General features: G+C 39.5%; 1 protein-coding gene across 4 annotated transcripts in view; it reads right to left on the reverse strand.

Annotated features, from left to right (window-relative positions):
* Positions 1-18554, reverse strand: part of FARS2 (phenylalanyl-tRNA synthetase 2, mitochondrial) — a 265221-nt gene that overhangs the window by 96380 nt on the left and 150287 nt on the right. For all 4 annotated transcript variants that reach the window (XM_035316398.1, XM_035316395.1, XM_035316396.1 and 1 more), the window contains one exon: positions 12354-12505. In XM_035316398.1, coding sequence (XP_035172289.1) covers positions 12354-12505 — 152 coding nt within the window. The remainder of the gene's footprint in view (positions 1-12353; positions 12506-18554) is intronic.

Below are 18554 nucleotides of genomic sequence, written 5' to 3' on the forward strand. Positions count from 1 at the left end.
ATTGTGTAAACAACTGCATGTTCAACTTTGTAGCTCATAATGGCTATTACAATGATCTGCTAGTTAATATTCAATTTCACAACTGGCATGTAACCATAATTCATATTTAGAAAATGGACTGTAAAAGCCCAGAAGGGCTTTTGAGGTACAGTGAGGAAACTGCTGCTTAAAAAGAAAAGTTTAAAATTGTCTAGATATTGTACACATTTAAACATACAGGAAATAGATACTGCCATACTAAGGTATATGAAGACACCATTTAATCCAGTATCCTGCTGATAGAATTGTCTAGTAACAGATGTTTCAGAGCTGTATGAAATACAACAGTGATTTTATAAATACTGCAGGTTCATAATTCATATTGGGATTTCATCATGACCCCAAGCAGATGTCACTTATGTTCTGAAGCATGAGAATTGACAGACTTTGCAATTTTCATGTAGCCATAGAGGTTTATTTGCCTGAAAGATACCCAGTACTGCAGGCTTATTACACACCATGTTGCACATTTTAGTTAGCTTTTTAAATGTTTCCTATTGGACTAACACAATGGAAAAAGATGGTCCCATTAGTTTCTTTCATCACCTTCAGCTTTTTTTCGAAAACCTGTCTCATTTAAACCTCTCTTCACTTTTTTTTCAAATGAAATTACATTATGTTCAATAACCTTTTTCTCCTCACATATGACCGTCATCTTCCTCTCAAAGCCGTGTATGAAATACTCGTGTATCTCTACCTCTTAAAACACTCTAAAGAGGAGAATTAGCATTATGATCAAAAGCAGCTAACAAAACAAAAAACATGTGTAAGTTGATTTTTCAAAGTGTCCCATTAAATTGTGAGAATTTTGATTTTGGTGGTTTTGTTTTTTACTTGCTTGTTTGTTTTTATTTTGTTGTTGTTGTTGTTGTTGTTGTTGTTTTGGTTGCTCTACGAATGAAGCAAAAGTGTGGTTTTGAAAGGTTTGGAGTTCCCAGAGTACCCAGTGGGTGTTGCTAACACTCAGAAGTTTGGAAAAGTAAGGACTCATATATAGCCAAACACAGGAATATCTGCATTAGGAAACACTAAGAAAAATGTCTGCCTAAGTGACACAGCCCACAGGTAAACACTTGGCTTTACTTAATTGAGTCTAGACATTAATTTACTTCAAGAAGAACTTGAATATGCTGTGACATCCTAGTCGATTTTCACTTGCTCAATATACATCCCATTTATTCAGCACAACTGATGGTAATGTTCTGACCTCAAATATTAAATTTCCTGTGCCACGCCACTGTGACTTCAGACATGCCACACAATTCTTCAGCCTCGTCTCACCAGTCTGCAAGATGAGCATGGCCGTATCTCAGATGAGAACAATGAGACCTTCATATATAAATGTATTGAAGAAGACACAGAACTCCATTAAATTAATCTTCATCGATTTCCATTCACAAAGTATGAAGTATTTAAATGTTATAAAGTATGAACAGTCATTCATTTCCTTAGTATCTATCCATCCCACATGTGGTTACGAAAATACTAAACATATTATTTCTTCATTTTCAGAAAAAAATTTAAATGGCACCTTTCCTTTGCATCTCTGTGTGATGCCTGATAAATAATAGATCAGTTGCATGGTGTTAATGTTAATATTAATGTTACCAGACAGTGTTTGAGAGAAGCAGGACAGAAACCCAAATTCCAAAGGCATTTGGAACACCCACAATCACAATCTAGATGCACATTCTTCAGCTCAGGTCAGTCTCTGTCATAGATAGATTTTACAGAGTACACAATCCCAATAATTTGTATTAATTTTACCTAGAGATGAGGTCGCTTGTCACTTGATGGAACTTGGCAACAATTTTCTTCAACTAACTATAGGTAACTGCTAGAGTAAAACACAATACGCATCAAACACAAAACAAATAACGTGAAGATACTGGGTTCTGCTTCAGGAATGCTGACATTTGTTTGTTCTGAAATTAAAGAAAACCTTGTTTCCTCAGCCTAAATGCTGACATTTTCCAGCAAGAAGATAATTAACCTATGAGCTGCTTAACATTTTGATTCAACTTTAAGTAATCCTTTTTAGCTATAATATTTTTTGCCTTTTTTTCCCTATAAAAATGTGTTCTGGATCCATAAAGAAAAAGAGCAGGATTTATTATTTAGTGCTAAATCCATGTCTCTTCTGCACAGTAATACAATTCAGTGAAAAAACTTATAAAGATTTTTCTTCTCATCTCCCATTTTGGTAGCATTATAGAATATATGTTTGGCTGAATCTACCCTAAGAATTAGTGGCCTGACCACCATAGTGTCAGCCTCAACACAGTTCTACGAAGGTCTTGCTGAGAGATGAGTACAAACCCCCATATTTCCTGCAGACACCACGTGTGCAATTCTCAGCTCACAGAGGACAGTGGCGTTATTCATAATCCTGAGAAATTTTCGGTGGCCGTCACAGTACTGTGACCACCTTCTGTGACTAGAATGATTCTCATAAGACATAAGCCAGTGGTATCAGTTTTACCTTGCCATGCAGATCTCCATGCAGAACTCAAGAGAATTTGAGGAAATTAGCCACAGAAGTGTTGTTTCTTAACACTGCTTAGATGCTACAGAAAACCCTTTCAATGTGAGATAGGTAGAGGGGGTCAAAAAAACAGGTGAAAAGAGAACTCTTTATCTCTTACACATAGTGTATTCTTCCCCCACCCAAGCTGCTGAGTAGAGTGCTTTCAAAAGACACTGAGAGATTAAACTGATTTCAAGCTCCTCAGAGAATGCTACATTTAACATCTAACAAACATGGTTACAAATGCTTTCATTCTGATGTATTCACAGCCATTGTAATGCTTCTTAAACTCTTACATGCTCACAATTATGTACCACAAAAAACAGTTTTGCACAGAAGTAGTCTTACCCTCTTGTCTACAAGGACAGCGATTCACTAGGACTTCACTGAACACAGAGACACTCACAAGCCTATTGCTATCTCCCTTGCATCCTGTGGCAGCTGACTTGTTTAGCCATTTTTCACCAGCCCACAGCCTGTCAATAAATCACTGTGCTAATTCCTGTGATGCCTCCTGTGAAGTGCTTTGGGAATTGTGGCAAAGATTTCTGGGCTGCATCTGAGACCTGGTGGTGAATGGCTGACTCCAGGTTGACATGATGAAAAAAGGTTAAGCTCTTCAGCCGAGCAGCCTCTTAGAAAGATTCATTGTGACTCCAGCTATCCCTTTTCTATAGCAAGGCTATCCTCTGTATCTGCCTGAATACATAAGGGAGTTGACATTTGTCTTCCATGTGGCTCATGTGCTTAAGTCTTCCTCTCTTCTCATTACCCATGAAGGGTGATTACATTTCCTATGGAATATCACTGGTGATACATCACACTTCAGGGCTGTGTTCCCCCCCCTCTCTAATGGAAACCTGTGGTTACTTCATCTTTCTCCTTTCTTGAATACCAATCCTCCCACAAGTCTGCGTGTTAGCCACCAGTCTCCCACCAAAGAAAAATAATGGGACTCCTACGGAAGCTCATTAATAGTAAATTATTTTCAGTTAGTGAGGACGACTTTCTCGGTGAAGTCTCTGAAGAGCCATGGACTGTACAGCAGAACACTGTCTGACCCACAATTGATTTGAATACAGTGGTTTGAAGGAAACCTCAGACTTCAATAGTGAGCCATTAAGAACAGCTATTTGTATGGTGCCTGTCTTAACACAGAGAATAGGAGAAAAGGTACAGTCTTTCTTTTCTTTTCTGATAGAGAAAAGAGAAAGCAGGAACAAAGCTGATTGGAATTCAGAATGTCTAGAACACTTGCAAAAAAGTTTTTCAAAAATGTGTGTCCATATTCATTCAGTTAATTGTCTATATTTATTTCATTTTTTTATATATTTTTTTTTTATTTTTTTTTTTTTGCTGAGGAGGAAAAGGAGGAATTAAAAGCTTTTCAGTTCAATTACCTCAAAAATAAAAACTAGCAGATGGCTGCCCTGAGCTCAGTGAATGCCCCTGCTACTACACAGGGTATCTGGGAAAGCTGAACTCTGGCAGCCTCAGTCCTGGTGGGGACAGCAGGGCATCAAGGCTTCTATAAATGTGGGAAGTGCAAGACACCCTGAAGTCATGTAGCAAGTAGCTTGGCATGGCTAACTTGTATTTACAGACATGCTGGGCTCCTTTAAACCTCTAGAGAAGTGGGATGAAAACTGTACCATCTGAGCACTTGGGTGGCAGATTGTCTGGGTTCTGGTAGGACAGGACCAGAACTCGTATGTCTTCATAAAGCATCTATCTCATGGCAGTCCAGTCTTCACGCTGAACAAATTTGTTCATAAAGTCTCTGACCATCTCTAAGCAGGAGTTCCTGTGAGATCAGAGCTCGTATTTCTACACAGATGCTTTTCAAAGGAGAAAAGAAAGGAAAGAGGAAGAAACTGAAGAGTGGTTGTGGCCACTCTGAATGTGAATCAAGCAAACACCACTGGCTACCCATTAGGCTGGCCTGAGGCACAGGGGAATACCTAACACATGCATACCAGGAGTGAAATGCACTCAGAAGCAAGCAACTTCCATTACAGGCATGTTTTCTAAGTTGAAGCCCATGAGGCAAAAGAAATGACAGCCAAGGTTCTCATTCACAAGGGGAAACAGGTGGCACTGTTCCTGGTTGTGGCACAAAAGAGAAAAAAAGGACTGGGGGGTACTACTGTAATGCTTTAACTAGCTACTATACAGTCATGCTCTACTGCAACATCTGAAGAAAGGGTCAGAAGTCAACCACTATCCAGTTACAGAGGCTCCCTTAAACAGTTAATCGACTTTTAAAATATTATATATTATTCATTTCACCAAATGAGAAAAAATTCCAGAGCTGGAGAACACAGTTCATTAATAGCAAACTGATCCTCCAATAGCAATTATCAAAAGCAGCTTCTGGTGGTTTTTGTTGTTGTTGTTGTTGTTTTTTGTTTTGTTTTGTATTTTTTTTGCATAGAAGCTGCTGCTGGGACTTTGCCAGTTCAGCAGTTAAAGGTAATCTCAAAAATCCCACAGCAAATTGTAAAGTTCTCAGGCTGAAGAACAACAAGGTGTTCAGGGACTGAAGTGATTGTTTTAATTTGCGTAATATGAGCAGAAAGCAGTGCTGCAGAATAACTCTGCTTAATTCACCTGCTCTGGAAGCAAGACAAAACCAAGACAGAAAATAGTCTTCAAGAAATAAGGCAGACCTAAAAGTATTTGATTTGATCTGCATCTCTATAAGGGAAGGTGCAACAAATCTGGCAATAAAAAGGAATATAATATTATTGCATTGCTTTTTTCTACATACTAATGAGGAGCTAGGGGTGTGCTCTGACAGAACATAGCAGTCAATAGGATCTGACTTTTCCCTGTCAAATGTGTTCCTTTTATTATTTGGAAAAGAAGAGAGACAGGTCATCTGAGTACTCCCAAAGTCTCTAAAGATGGGCCACCTACCTAACAGAATTGCAGCAGCCAATACATTTCCTTTCCCTTCACCTAACAGACTGCTACAAATGTGTAGATCTCACTCCAGAAATGTGCTCAGATTCACTCAAAGGCAAGAATAAATCCTTTCTTAACTATACAATTATATTTTTACACTTTACACTTATATTTTTAACAATGTAGTTGTCAAAATGCAGCAAATCAGTCCCTCTTCCTCCTCCCTCCCCCCCCCTCCATTACTATCTCCCACACTTCCTATTCAGTGTATTTTTATGTTCTGATTAAAAATTTACTTCTTCAGTACCACTTAGGACACACTGCGTTTCTTGAATACAGTATTGTATACTTTTTTTCAGCCAACCTCCAGATCATCCTTACAAACAAAGATGTAGAGGCATATCCTTCCTTCCTTCCTTGCTTCCTTCCTTCCTTCCTCCCTTCCTCCCTCCCTCCCTTCCTCTTTTCCTTCCTCCCTCTCTTCCTTCCTCCCTCCCTTCCCCCCTTCCTCCCTCCCTCCCTTCCCTTCTCTTTCTACAGAAAAGAAATGTTTGCATGAAATAAAAAAAATAAAAAAAAATAAAAAAAAATCAGGTCCCAGACTGGTAGGAAAACTACCTCACTGAAGAATTCAAAAAACACATTTTCAGATTAGGGATGTGAGCCCATCACACTAGACAGGATTATGCAGGGTACCTAGGAGAAGAGACACAACTGAGCTGAAGAAAACACTTGCAAGGCTCACCCAAAGCAACAACAAGCATCCTCAGTAGTTCTGGGTTCTCACTGTGTTGTTGTCTTGTGGGGGACAGGTACTCATCCTGACTCTTCTGACTCTGCCTGCTGGGGCTGCAGCACATCCCCTTCACTAGGGACAACTTGGGATAAAAGTGTATTGTCACTTCTACCACATACAACTAGCTAGTATTTCCTCTCTTACTTTGGACCGGTATGTTCTCAGAATCACAAAATATCCCTAGTTGGAAGGGATCCACAAGGATCAGCAAGTCCAACTCCCAGCTCCACAAAGGACCACCCCAAAACCAAAGTATACGTCTAAGAGTGTTGTCCAAACACTTCTTGAACTCTGTCAGGCTCAGTGCTGTGACCACTTTCCCTGGGGAGCCTGTTTCAAGGCCCAGCTGTCCTCACAGTAAAGAACCTTTCCCTAACCCCCAGCCTGACCCTCCCCTGTCCCAGCTCCATGCCGTTCCCTTGGGTCCTGTCACTCTCCCCAGAGAGCAGAGCTCAGCACCTGCCCCTCCGCTCCCCTCGTGAGGGAGCTGCAGGCCGCCATGAGGCCTCCCCTCAGCCTGCTCTGCTCTGGGCTGAGCAAACCAAGGGACCTCAGACAGTCCTCAGACATCTTCCCCTCTAGACCCTTCACCATCTTTGTAGCCCTGTTTTGGACACTTTCTAATAGTTTTATGTCCTTTTTATACTGTGGTGCCCAAAGCTGCACACAGTACTTGAGGTGAGGCTACACCAGAGCAGAGCAGAGCAAGATAATCCCTTCCCTCGATCAGCTAGAAGTGTTGTGCCTGATGCACCCCAGGACACAGCTGGCCCTTTTGGCTGCCAGGGCACACTGCTGGCTCATGTTTAACTTGTCATCAACCAGAACCCCCAGATCCCTTTACATGGGGCTGCTCTCCAGCCTCTCCTCTGCCTGTCTATACGTATAGCCAGGGCTGTCCCAGGTGTAGAATCTGGCACTTGTTCTTGTTGAGCCTCGTGTGGCTGGTGATTGCCCAGCCCTCTAATTTGTCAAGATCTCTCTGCAAGGCCTCTCTACCCTTCAGGGAGTCAACAGTTCCTCCCAATTTAGTATCATCTGCAAACTTACTTAGTATGCATTCAAGTCCTGCATCCAGGTCATTTATAAAAACATTATAGAGAACTGGCCCTAAAATGGAACCGTGGGGAACCCTGCCAGTGACAGGCTTCCAGCCTGATGAAACTCCATTTACTGTCTTTATTCTTTAGTACCCCTGGAATTTCATGTGTGTGTGACAGCAATACTTACTTTAATGTCTCAGAAATGCAACATACTGCTTGTACTGGAATTCTCTGGATGGCAGCAGTTTTGATTACTTATATTTTGCTTACTTATAATGAGTAAAAACCTTTCTATGTTTTAATTGCCATTCAGCCAGCCTTCTTTTTCTCTGTGAAACCTGTTTCCTTTCTGAAATTGGGCAAGTCTCAACCACTGAGAAGGGGATTATTTTCTGATTGAACTTCTGAAGGCTATTCATACTGATTAGACATTTTTGACAAGTTGAGTAATAGAAGACCTCAACTTAAAGTTATGGAGGGTACAACAGCCATTGAAAAAAAAAAAAAAAAAAAAAGTAAGAGAAAAACTGTCTGGCATTTTCCCTTTCAGTATCAATATAGTCCAAAATATTTTCTTTGTTTTTGCAAAGAACTGGAATGTTTCAAAGCGAAGAATGTCAGTCACAAAACCTTATTCATCATGTATTTGCACAGCAATGCTTAAAGGTCCTTAAAGATCTCAGAGGATTTGAAAGAAATAATTCAGCCAGGTAGCAGAAACAGTGCCATTACCTTCCGGTGGCTGGTCACACACAACTCCCACAACACAATGGAGCTGACAACTCAAGGCAAGTCAGAGTGAAGTGATTTTGTAAACCATGCACAGCCAGATATGTTCCACTAATCAAACATACGAAAATCTAACTGTTTGCAGCTAATGTATCAAGCAAAGGAGAGCTTAAATCTGCAAGACGAGCCATGAAAAACATTTTACTCAGGACTAAGGGATGTTTCTTGTCTATTCAGTCTGCCTTACAGGTCCCCTAACACTGTTCTTGCTGTGATTTAAGTCAATTTCATTGGCATTTCAGCAAAGCCATAACTTTTTCTTCATATCCATCTATTTATTCTTTATATGTCTAGATAACAGGAGTGTTGCAGCCATGTTGTGTGTTATCCGCAATGGGTCAAGTTACACCAACTGTGGTCTCAGCACAAGCCTTATACAACATTTAGGTTCCAGGAATATCCTAAAAATCAGGTGACAGTGGGCCTTACTTTCCCATCCATGTTTGATCATGCCACTCTTTGATGGTCTTTTACCTGAAGGGCGATGGCAAAGTATCAACGGGAGACAGGATTATCCTCTGACCTTTTCATTCTCATGTACAACTCACTCCCTTTCTCAGATTCATGTTCTGAATGTGAGAGTTATACCTCATAGGTACTGCCCCTCTCCTAATTAAGGATCCCAGATTTCCCAGACTGGTGACATATCTAAATCCCCTGACCAGTTCCCTGGCGTTCCAAGTGCTGTTTAGGAGTTGGGATCCACAGGCTATCCCTTTTTATATGACACCTCCTGCACATATCTGTAACATGGAGAGGCATGTGGGGATCGCAGACACCTGAAAAGTCTATGTTATCCTTTTAGTTCAAAACTTTTGACTTGAAAGAAGCATATGTGATTGGAATAGTTGAGATGAAACTGAAGGGATGAAATGTGAATCATAGGGCTCTTGGTGAACATCCCTACCGTTAGCCTGGATTTCAGAATCACTTCATCTAAAAGTTACCTACCTCTATTTAGTTGCTAAAATTAAATTCTCTACTTGGAACAGAGCACCTAGATTTCTTTGTTCTGTCTACCTGTTGCACTGGTAAACAAGAATTTAAGAGGAAATAACAGAATTCAAGAGAGGTAAAAAGAGAAGTTTATACATGTCCTAACTACTGCTAATACATTATTCTCTGATAAGGAACAAACATTTTTCCACCTCAAAGTAACATGCAATTGCAGTGTGAAATAGTTTTCTGCTTGCAACTTTTTAACAATTGATCTAGCCCCACTAGGCTGGTATCCATCACAGTTAGTTTCAGATATCACAGAAAAAAAAAAGACAACACACATCTGCAGACTAAACTGAACTAGAAGTGTTTATTTTCTGGAAAGCCTTCTTCACATGCCTCACGTTACCCAGTTCACCTCAATACTGTGTCCTGTTTAGTAAATTTATCTAAGATGCACTTAGGCGGAAACAGCTCTTAATTAACCTAGCACAGCAACTTGGCTTTCTCCTAAATTTGAGCTTTTCAGCAGTGAGAATAGTTCCTGCTGTATCTTTAATTACCTATGCATTCCTGGAAGAGAGCTCAACGTCATCACTTTATGAAGTAGATAATCAAGACATGCAACTTTTTTTTTTTTTTTTTTTTAAATCCAGCAATATATTCCTTGTTTAAACAATTACGTCTCATATTTTTTTCCCTTTCCTTTGCCCTATATAGGAATACATTTTCACTGTGAATGCACGCTATAATTGCTACATACTGCAGCATGGTTATCAGTCTGAAGCCTAGCGGAACCTTTAAAGGTTTCTGAACCACAGAAAAGTCTGTAGATAACTACACAATATCACAGAGACAGCCTCTATAAAGGATCTTAATTAAAAGACATCTTTCTGTGTTGTAAATTAGTTTTATTTGTACAGCATTTTCTGTTTTCCAATCTTTACAGTCCTATAACTAAGAAAGATAGTTTAAGAAGGAAAATAATACTGCCAGATGTCCTAATTCATCTCTCCTTTGCTTCTACTTGCATGATACTGGTATTTTTTAAGGATGAAAAAAGTCTGAATTTTAAATTCCAAAAGTGATCAACCACAAGCATGAACTTATCAAGCTATGTATAAGTAACTAACATTCAAGACAGCAGCACTACTGGTTTCCGTATCCTATACACTTTTCTCCCACCCTCCACACCAGAAGCATTACAAATTCAAGATAATGATTACAAGCATCTAGATCCATAACATTTGGATCCAACAGTAAGGATCTCTTTTATGTTAATTTCTTTGCCCAGACACTTTTCTGCAACACTGAATTAAAGAAGCCACTGTACCATTCCTGTGACGAGGCAATTATCTTGGAATTAAGACTAAGCAGAACACCCTTCTTTTCAGAGAGTTAGCCTTCCAAAGGCTTTGGAGAACAGACAAAATGACTTACAATGCTTATGTCATCAGCCCACAGAAGTTTTGTATCTGCACACACCCTGTTCTAAGAACAATGGGCAAAGTAACCATTATGGTTAAGATGTTCTTTATCTGTAGTTCTTTTTTTTTTTTTTTTTTTAATAGGGCATTTTAAAAGATTTCTTTTTATTGTTGCTGCAGTTGAATAATTTGAGGGAACTGCATTACTTACCAACAATCCCTTAGTGACACTCACCAAAATTTTTCAGACCTGAAGGAGAGAAATGTTTCCACCCTGTAGCATCAATGCATATTTGATGTCTGCTGAGTGAGGGTTTAATGGCTATAGAGACAATACTAGTGAAGTCCTAAATTGGTGTGAAAATTCTCAGCAAGGAACCATCCTTCCCCTCCCATTTGCAGAAGTCACAAAGGGAACCAGAGGTGTATTCCTTGCAGAGAAAAAAAAAGATCTTGCATTGAACTGTCCTTCCTGGTATATGTTCAGGATGTTTCAAAGCATATCAGAAGACAAAACATATACACTAGAAATCCGGAGTAGTGAATCCTGTCCCCACTTCACCACTCTACCAATGTGGAAGATATCATTCTGATTAAAGAAGAGGATCACAAACCATGTGCTGAGTTATGACTGATGATGTGATGCTGATGTGGCTTCTCCCTGTATAAGCGGATTCCTGAAACCAGCTACACGAGTAATTACAGAATAACACTGCCTCTGTGAGAGCAGGGATTAAGATTTCTCCAAACCGTTATCCTTGGCAGAAATGCTCATGCTACACGGAGGATTTTCCCCCAAGAAAAGTATTAACAACGAAGATGATCACATTTGGTATCACCAGGCAGAATGTAGATAGAACACAGCCAGGAACAGAGGTGCTACATATACCATAAACATTCAACATGAGCAAACAGAAAAGACCAATTCAAAAAATGGGTCCATCACCTCAGTTCCTACAGATAACATTAATGTTAATTCTACTGTATTTGAACTGTCAGCACATCAAATTCAGAAGAACAATAGGGTTAAATACCTGGATGTAGAAAGAAATCATCTATAGGTGTTGGAGAATAACATGAACCATTTCCCATCATCTTCAAGTTACACTACAGATAGATTTAATAACTGCCTTTCTAAAGGAAATTAAAAAAAAAAACTCAGAGGAGACATTATTTTAAAACCCAACTGGGTAGCCAGCAGCATATTTGCTCTTTGATTTGGAAAGAGCAAAATGAAAAACAGTGCATACAGAATAGCTGATAGTCAATTTCTGATACAACTGATAGTATCAGTTGGACATGCAACCTGCACACTCAGAACAGTTGTGTCAGTACTGCTACAAAAATAAGAAGGTATTTTGAAGCCTGAGAGACTGTTCAAGAATATAAATATCAGAAAGAGTAACGATTTTTTTTTTCCTTCCTGTTGAACACCAACAATAGTCTTCTGCAACAAATCATTATTATCCCTGGCATTTATAGTAAAAGTCTACTAGTGAATCTGCACTAGAAAAAGAAAGGAAGAGAACAAGAAGACAACCACCAGCCACTCAGCAAAAAGCATGACTAGGATATCAGACATATTATGGATGAGTGTTATGAATTGGCAGATGTGGGGAAGGAAGTTGTTCATTATTGTTGTGATTAAATGGGCACAACACATTGGGATTGCAGTTTCAATACCAGAAGCTCAGTACTAATGCAAAAATGAAATTCAAGACAATGTTTTTAAGTAAAAGTGTTCGTTGTCAAAAGTGTAGTAAAAAATGTTTTGGAGCTAAAAAAGGAAATGCACAGATATTGTAAACATCAAGAATTTCTTGGTATACAGCACTAAAATATTTATATTCTGAGAACAGGAAAAATATGTTAGAAGTTTTACTTACTTTGGATGGGTAAATTCATCTAGTAGGACAACCTTTTCTATCAGGTCTCCACCAATGGTTCGGGCCAACTCATAGAAATCATTCTTGGAGTATGTCTCAGAAGGCAGCCAAAAGGAGATGTCATTAATCAAAGGTGGGTATCTACTGAGTGGCTAAAAAAAAAATAAATAAAAATAAATAAATTTAAAAGATACTTTTGTAAGTGTCTGGCTTTGTCAGGAATACCTATAACTCTGTTTTGAGTTTGTATAATACACACAGTGCACATTTTGAAAGCTTTCTGAAATACTTTTGAAATGCAAGCTGACCTCATAAACAACTGAAATACTTTTTCTTTGTACTAGAAAATTTCTTTTAAAGATCCTTTCATAACCACTCCAATCCATTCATTCAGAAGAAAAAGAATTCTGGCTGCCAATTCATCAAACTCACTCAATCTCCTGTTCTATCCTCATCCAACATCTTGCAGGTAGATAACAAAGATGACAGCTTCGGTCTTACCCCAGCTTCTCTTTTTTTTAAAATGAGGTTGAACTTACTGATGCACTAAAGTAAAAACTTGCCTCTGCAGTTAGGATAAGCATTAAGTCTGCTAATTATGAGCAAAAACTACATTAAAATACCTTTCTTTCTTTCTTTCTTTCTTTTTCCCCTAAATGTTTTGGCTCTGAGATTCTAAAATAAAGGAATAAAAGAAAAAACTTACATTTGCTAAAATTAACATTTATGAGCCTGAACACACTTTTGGATCAGAGCTGCTTAAAAGGAACAGATAACTTTAATACAACTATTCATTGGGTAGAATTTCACTTTTTAAAAGCCTTTTTCTGATTTTTCACAAATTCAAAAATCTTTACCACATGAATGTACAGAATTTCTATGCATTTTATATTGTTGTTAAATAACATTTTTTAAAATCATTTGTAATGTCCAACTTCATGCTAAGAAAGTCTTATAAATAGGTGCCTGCATATTGAAAGGTTACAAATAGGGACACATTTTGGCTTAAAGAGAAGGATCAGTTCACTTCCCAGCAGATCTTTATAGATTTTATACAAAAAATGTATTGCTAGTAGCATAGCTATTAATTCCACAAATACCACAACAATCTCTTAAATATACAGGGGAAAGCATAGCATCTTTGCTGCAGACAGAACAGCCTGATTTTGTGGTCAAAACAGTGCATCTTGTTACTTGCAAAAAAAAAAAAAAGTACGAGAAATAAAACGACAATGATTAATTTTTCAGTTTTGATGAAATTTCCCTGGAGTCAATGGGTTTCAGACTTTGCCTTTGCTGAGACATTTCCCCCTTTAAAGAGAAGAAACTGGCAATACTCTTGTTTCATGCCAACTAGGTCATGCAATATCTTATTCCTGCCTTCCATTAATGTATTGCATTTGAATTTTAAGTACTTTAGCACAAAGTTTTGGGGGTCTGAAACAAAAAACAGCTTTTCTTGTTTTGTGTATGTGTTTTTGACAGATGATGTGTAAACCTTGGTCCATAGATCATAGCATCTCACTCAAAAATGTATTCCTTCCCTGGGAATGTTTTATGATGCAACAGTGAAATCCTAAGTGAATACCTGCTCAAGCAATAAACCTGTTAAAAAGGCGAATTTATAGCATGCTGATTTACACAAATCCTGTTCTGTACAGTGTAAACCAGTCAATAAACATATGATTAGGAATACAATGCAATTTTAAAATTAATACCTCCCCTCTCCAACCCGGTAAGTAAGTTTCAAATTGCAAAGAATTATCCAACTTGTTAAATGAATGAAATTGTCACATGAATTCACAACCTGTACATCAAATTCAAAAAAAATTCATACAATAAAGCCATCATACAAGAGCTTTTGATGAAATACCAGAAGTTAATGTATTAAATACAAACATCTCATCTTCTGCATCAAAGTCACAGCTGTAAATGCTGGAAATACTCCTCTGTCAATGACCTGATACACATCTTAATGTAAATAAAGTTTTGATTCTGCACTAGACACCTATATTCTCACCCCAGACTACCACTACATTTACTATTGATGTATTTCAGCAACCTACTGAGCACGTTTCAAAGCTTGTAGGGACTAATCAAAAACTCACTGAACTCCCAGCTTCACAGTATTTAGTTTTCAAACATATGTGGCTCATGAGCCTAAGCATGACCACTCAGTTTGGGCACCTGGTTTCTTTCACTCCCACAGAGAGAAAGAAACTGAAGAAAAATAATTATATATTCAAGTAAATCAGTAATGCCTAAAACTCAACAGGAGCAGAGTACCCATAATTCAGAGTGAGTGAGTATTAGTTATCAATTTCAAAAGCAGCAGGCACATGAAAACAGCACTCTCTTTCCCACTCTAAATGAGGTGTACACAGGGACCCAATGTGGCCAGATCTTGCAAACTTGCCTGAATACTGACTTAGACTATCAGTGTCATCAAATTAAATATAGAAAATTTATTCAGAGATGTAGTGATCTGCAGGATCTGGCCTTCCTTCTGCATTATCAACTCTATAGGAAAACTGTTTCATTGAGTAAAAGCAAGGTGTTACTAACTTTGATACAGAATTCTAATTTTGTGTGCACACACTTGAATATGCTTGTGTGTGTGTTGAGGAGGGTTATGTAGACTGGAAGGACAAATGCTTAAAGCAGTAAGCATAACTAGTTTATTATTAGATACTTATGCATTATCAGAGCCTTATAATACAATATAATACAATATATATACACAATACAAGGCAATGCAAGGCAATGATCCCATATTACACATGCCCTTCACCACCTGGCTGCAGTCAATATTATTGCAGAAAGTATTATATCAACACTAAAGTCAGTATAATGATAAAATTCCTAGCTCTCAGATGTATTGATCTGTTTGTTGTAGAGCTACATGAGCTACGTAATTGTTTATTAGCCACACTTAAAACGTGAAGAGCATAGGACAACCATTTCCATATGGCAGGTCAGAATGAAGTTACTAAGGTTGCACAAAGACACCCCAGAAAACACGTACTGTGGCCTAAGAAGTCCAATTGTCAATATTGTCCTCCTCTCTGAACTCCCCTGCCCTTTAACAAGAGCAGTCTAAAGCCTATCAACTTTAATCGCTTTTCAGGTTCAAGGCAAGCATCAGCTCCAAAGACTGTTTTCGTATGAATTTACAGACATTTTAAAGACCCCTCTCAAGCATCATGAGTTCTTTCTACATTTTTGTCTCAGCTGTCATGTCCAGCCACCACCTCCAACTACCTCTTCCTCACAACTTTGGTTGTGAGCACTTCTTCAGCAAAGCGCTCAGAGAAGCCAACAGGACACTGGTCCCAACTCCCAGCATGCTGCCCATCCCTGGAAGCATTGCCATCTCTCATTCCACCACCCTTTCAGCCCCCTTATGTTGTTGCTGTTGTTTGTTTGTGTGTGTGTGTTTGTTTTTTAGAAGATTACCACATAACCCAAAATAGGTTCAGGAGAAGGTAGAACTGATCCCACCAGCAGAATGCTGCTGCCATCACCGGTCAGCCTGGGCAGACAGAACTGCTGACACACAGGCAGCTTGGCACCATTTCTCTGGTCACATCGCAGTTTTGTCACCATGACACTACTTTAATGTTGCATTTGCTTTCCATTTCAACACGAAGGACATGGACCTGTCAGAGCGAGTCCAGAGGAGGGCCACAAAAATGATCAAGGGGCTGGAGCACCTCTCCTATGAAGACAGGCTGAGGGAGTTGGGGTCGTTCATCCTGGAGAAGAGAAGGCTCTGGGGAGACCTTACAGCAGCCTTGCTGTACCTACATGGGGCCTGCAGGAAAGCTGGGGAGGGACTCTGTGTCAGGGAGGGTAGGAACAGGACAAGGGGGAATGGCTTTAAAGTAAAAGAGGGTACATTTAGATTAGATATAAAAAATAAATTCTTCACTCAGAGGGTGCTGAGGCACTGGCACAGGCTGCCCAGAAAAGCTCTGGATGCCCCATCCCTGGAGGTGTTCAGGGCCAGGCTGGATGGGGCTGTGGGCAACTTGATCTGGTGGGAAGTGTCCCTGCCCATGGCAGGGGGTTGGAGCTGGATGGGCTTTAAGGTCCCTTCCAACCCAAACCATTCTGTGATTCTATGATTTTTGTGCTATAGATCACTGCCTCTGCAGCAGCTTACAAAAACACAGGCCTGTTCCTCCACCATTGCAGTACACAGCAGCTAGCTGAAAATTGCATTGACCAGTGATTTATGTAGAATACATGCTGGATGAAGAACTTCAGCATGTTGAGGCATTGGTAGACAGCTGGAAATACTTGGCCTCTGCATATTGCCACCCCAGGGCTCTAATCTTGATGCCCTGACAAAAGCAATCGTGTGGTCACCAGCAGAGTCACCTCTGCTCATCTGCACAGGACGGCCAGCTAGCCTGAGCCCAGACACCTCACAGCTGCGCAGGAGAGAGCATATCAAGGTGGAAACCATCACCTCTTGAGGAAAGGGCTGGAGACTGCACACAATCAGTGGTGGTAGTGAACCAGCCAGCACAAGGCCACAGAACATCTTCAGCCCAGAGTTCTGAAAACAGGAAAGCCCTCAGGGCTTTCCACAAGTACTTAGTCTTAGCAAAAAAATACATTTTTCCAGACACAGTAATTATGAGTGCAATATGCTGAGGGGACAGGAGAAGCTTTATGATGTGGCTGTTCACTCAGGTGCTGCCAGGTACAGCTGGGGTGATGCAAACAAGGGAACTACGAACATGGCAGAGGAAAAAGCTGTAGCTGCATTTTGACAGCTCTGACACAATTGCAAGGTTAACAATGACAAGTACCAAAAACTGGGTTAGCAACTACACAACAGCCAAACTATTAAAAAGCCAGCCATGCTTTACTGCCATCAGCAGTCTAGTCAGAAAAATATGAGACTTAGCAGCATCGTGGCTGCCAAGCTTTAACAGTCCTGCATTGCCCGTGTTTTGGAAAAATACATACATAAACTCCACAGTGTTTTAATGTAATATAATATTCTCATTGAAATGAAAGCTACATTCTTGTAACAGCTAAACTTTTCTTAATATATTCCAGGCTGAAACAACATTCAGTGTCATCACAGGAAATTTAAACACGCAACAGGCACGAAATTTGAAGTTGCAAATTTACAACTGTAACTTAGCCCCCTTGCATATAATGAAGTATCCTGTATTAGTGTGTATGCTGCTAGATTTACACTTTTGTATTTATGATCAGTGTAGACAAATTAGAGTTGCTGCAGGAAACATAATTTTGAATTTCTTGGCTGTCATGCCTTAAAATTTGCAGTTACAATGTTCCACTGTGATAAGTTTTCTCTGCTTTCCTTCATGGAAATATATATTTTTTTCTTAGTTGTATAGTAAGTTCTATATATTCATATGTGTATACACCCACACACATATGTATATATTTATGTATAAACATGGGTGCACACACACATGTCAAAAGGAGAAAATTGAGAAATTTCAACAGAGAACTTTTATAAATTCTAGTAAGCAGATATGCAGATATGTTCAGGAATTAAACTTTTAAAAACACCGTAAAAGGACAAGTTTGGGAGTGACGCACTGTTCTGTCTTCCTGAGGGGAGCTGCAGAAGAGCATTAGACTGCAACGATGCTCCGAGCTTCTCCGTGCACAGGGGCACACACATTGGGATCAGCCCCGTTCGGACAGCAGTGCTCCCCTGACAGAGGTGCTCACCTCTGCAAGCTTACATACAGGTACAGGGAACACCATGTGTCCATGGGAACATCAGCTGTTCCCTGTTTCAGGCACTCTTATTATACATAGGGACCATTTTCTGAGTGGAAGAGGCTTCCTTCACGCATGGGTGAGAATGCTCTGTCCTTGGTTTGAAGATCATGTGAGTGCCTTGAGTGCCTCAAACCCCTTCAGACCATGAATTCATTCACTATTCACCATTTCTCACAGAAGCAAGGAGAAAAGAGGAGAGGACAAAGGAAGCGTTGGGTTTCAAATGAACAGAAGGGTACTTTTTTTTTTTTTTTTCCACCCCATGCGTAGTGTAACTGAAGATCTGTTACAGAAGAGTGGAAGGAAGACCAACAAGGGACTAAAATTCGGGGTAGATAGGTCTTTAAGTAACTATTAAACAGAATGATCCAACCACATTTTTGGTACAGCAACTCTCATTGCTATCAGCTGGATCAGTAAAAT

This window comes from Oxyura jamaicensis, chromosome 2 (genome assembly GCF_011077185.1).
Source record: "Oxyura jamaicensis isolate SHBP4307 breed ruddy duck chromosome 2, BPBGC_Ojam_1.0, whole genome shotgun sequence".
Classification (NCBI taxonomy): domain Eukaryota; kingdom Metazoa; phylum Chordata; class Aves; order Anseriformes; family Anatidae; genus Oxyura; species Oxyura jamaicensis.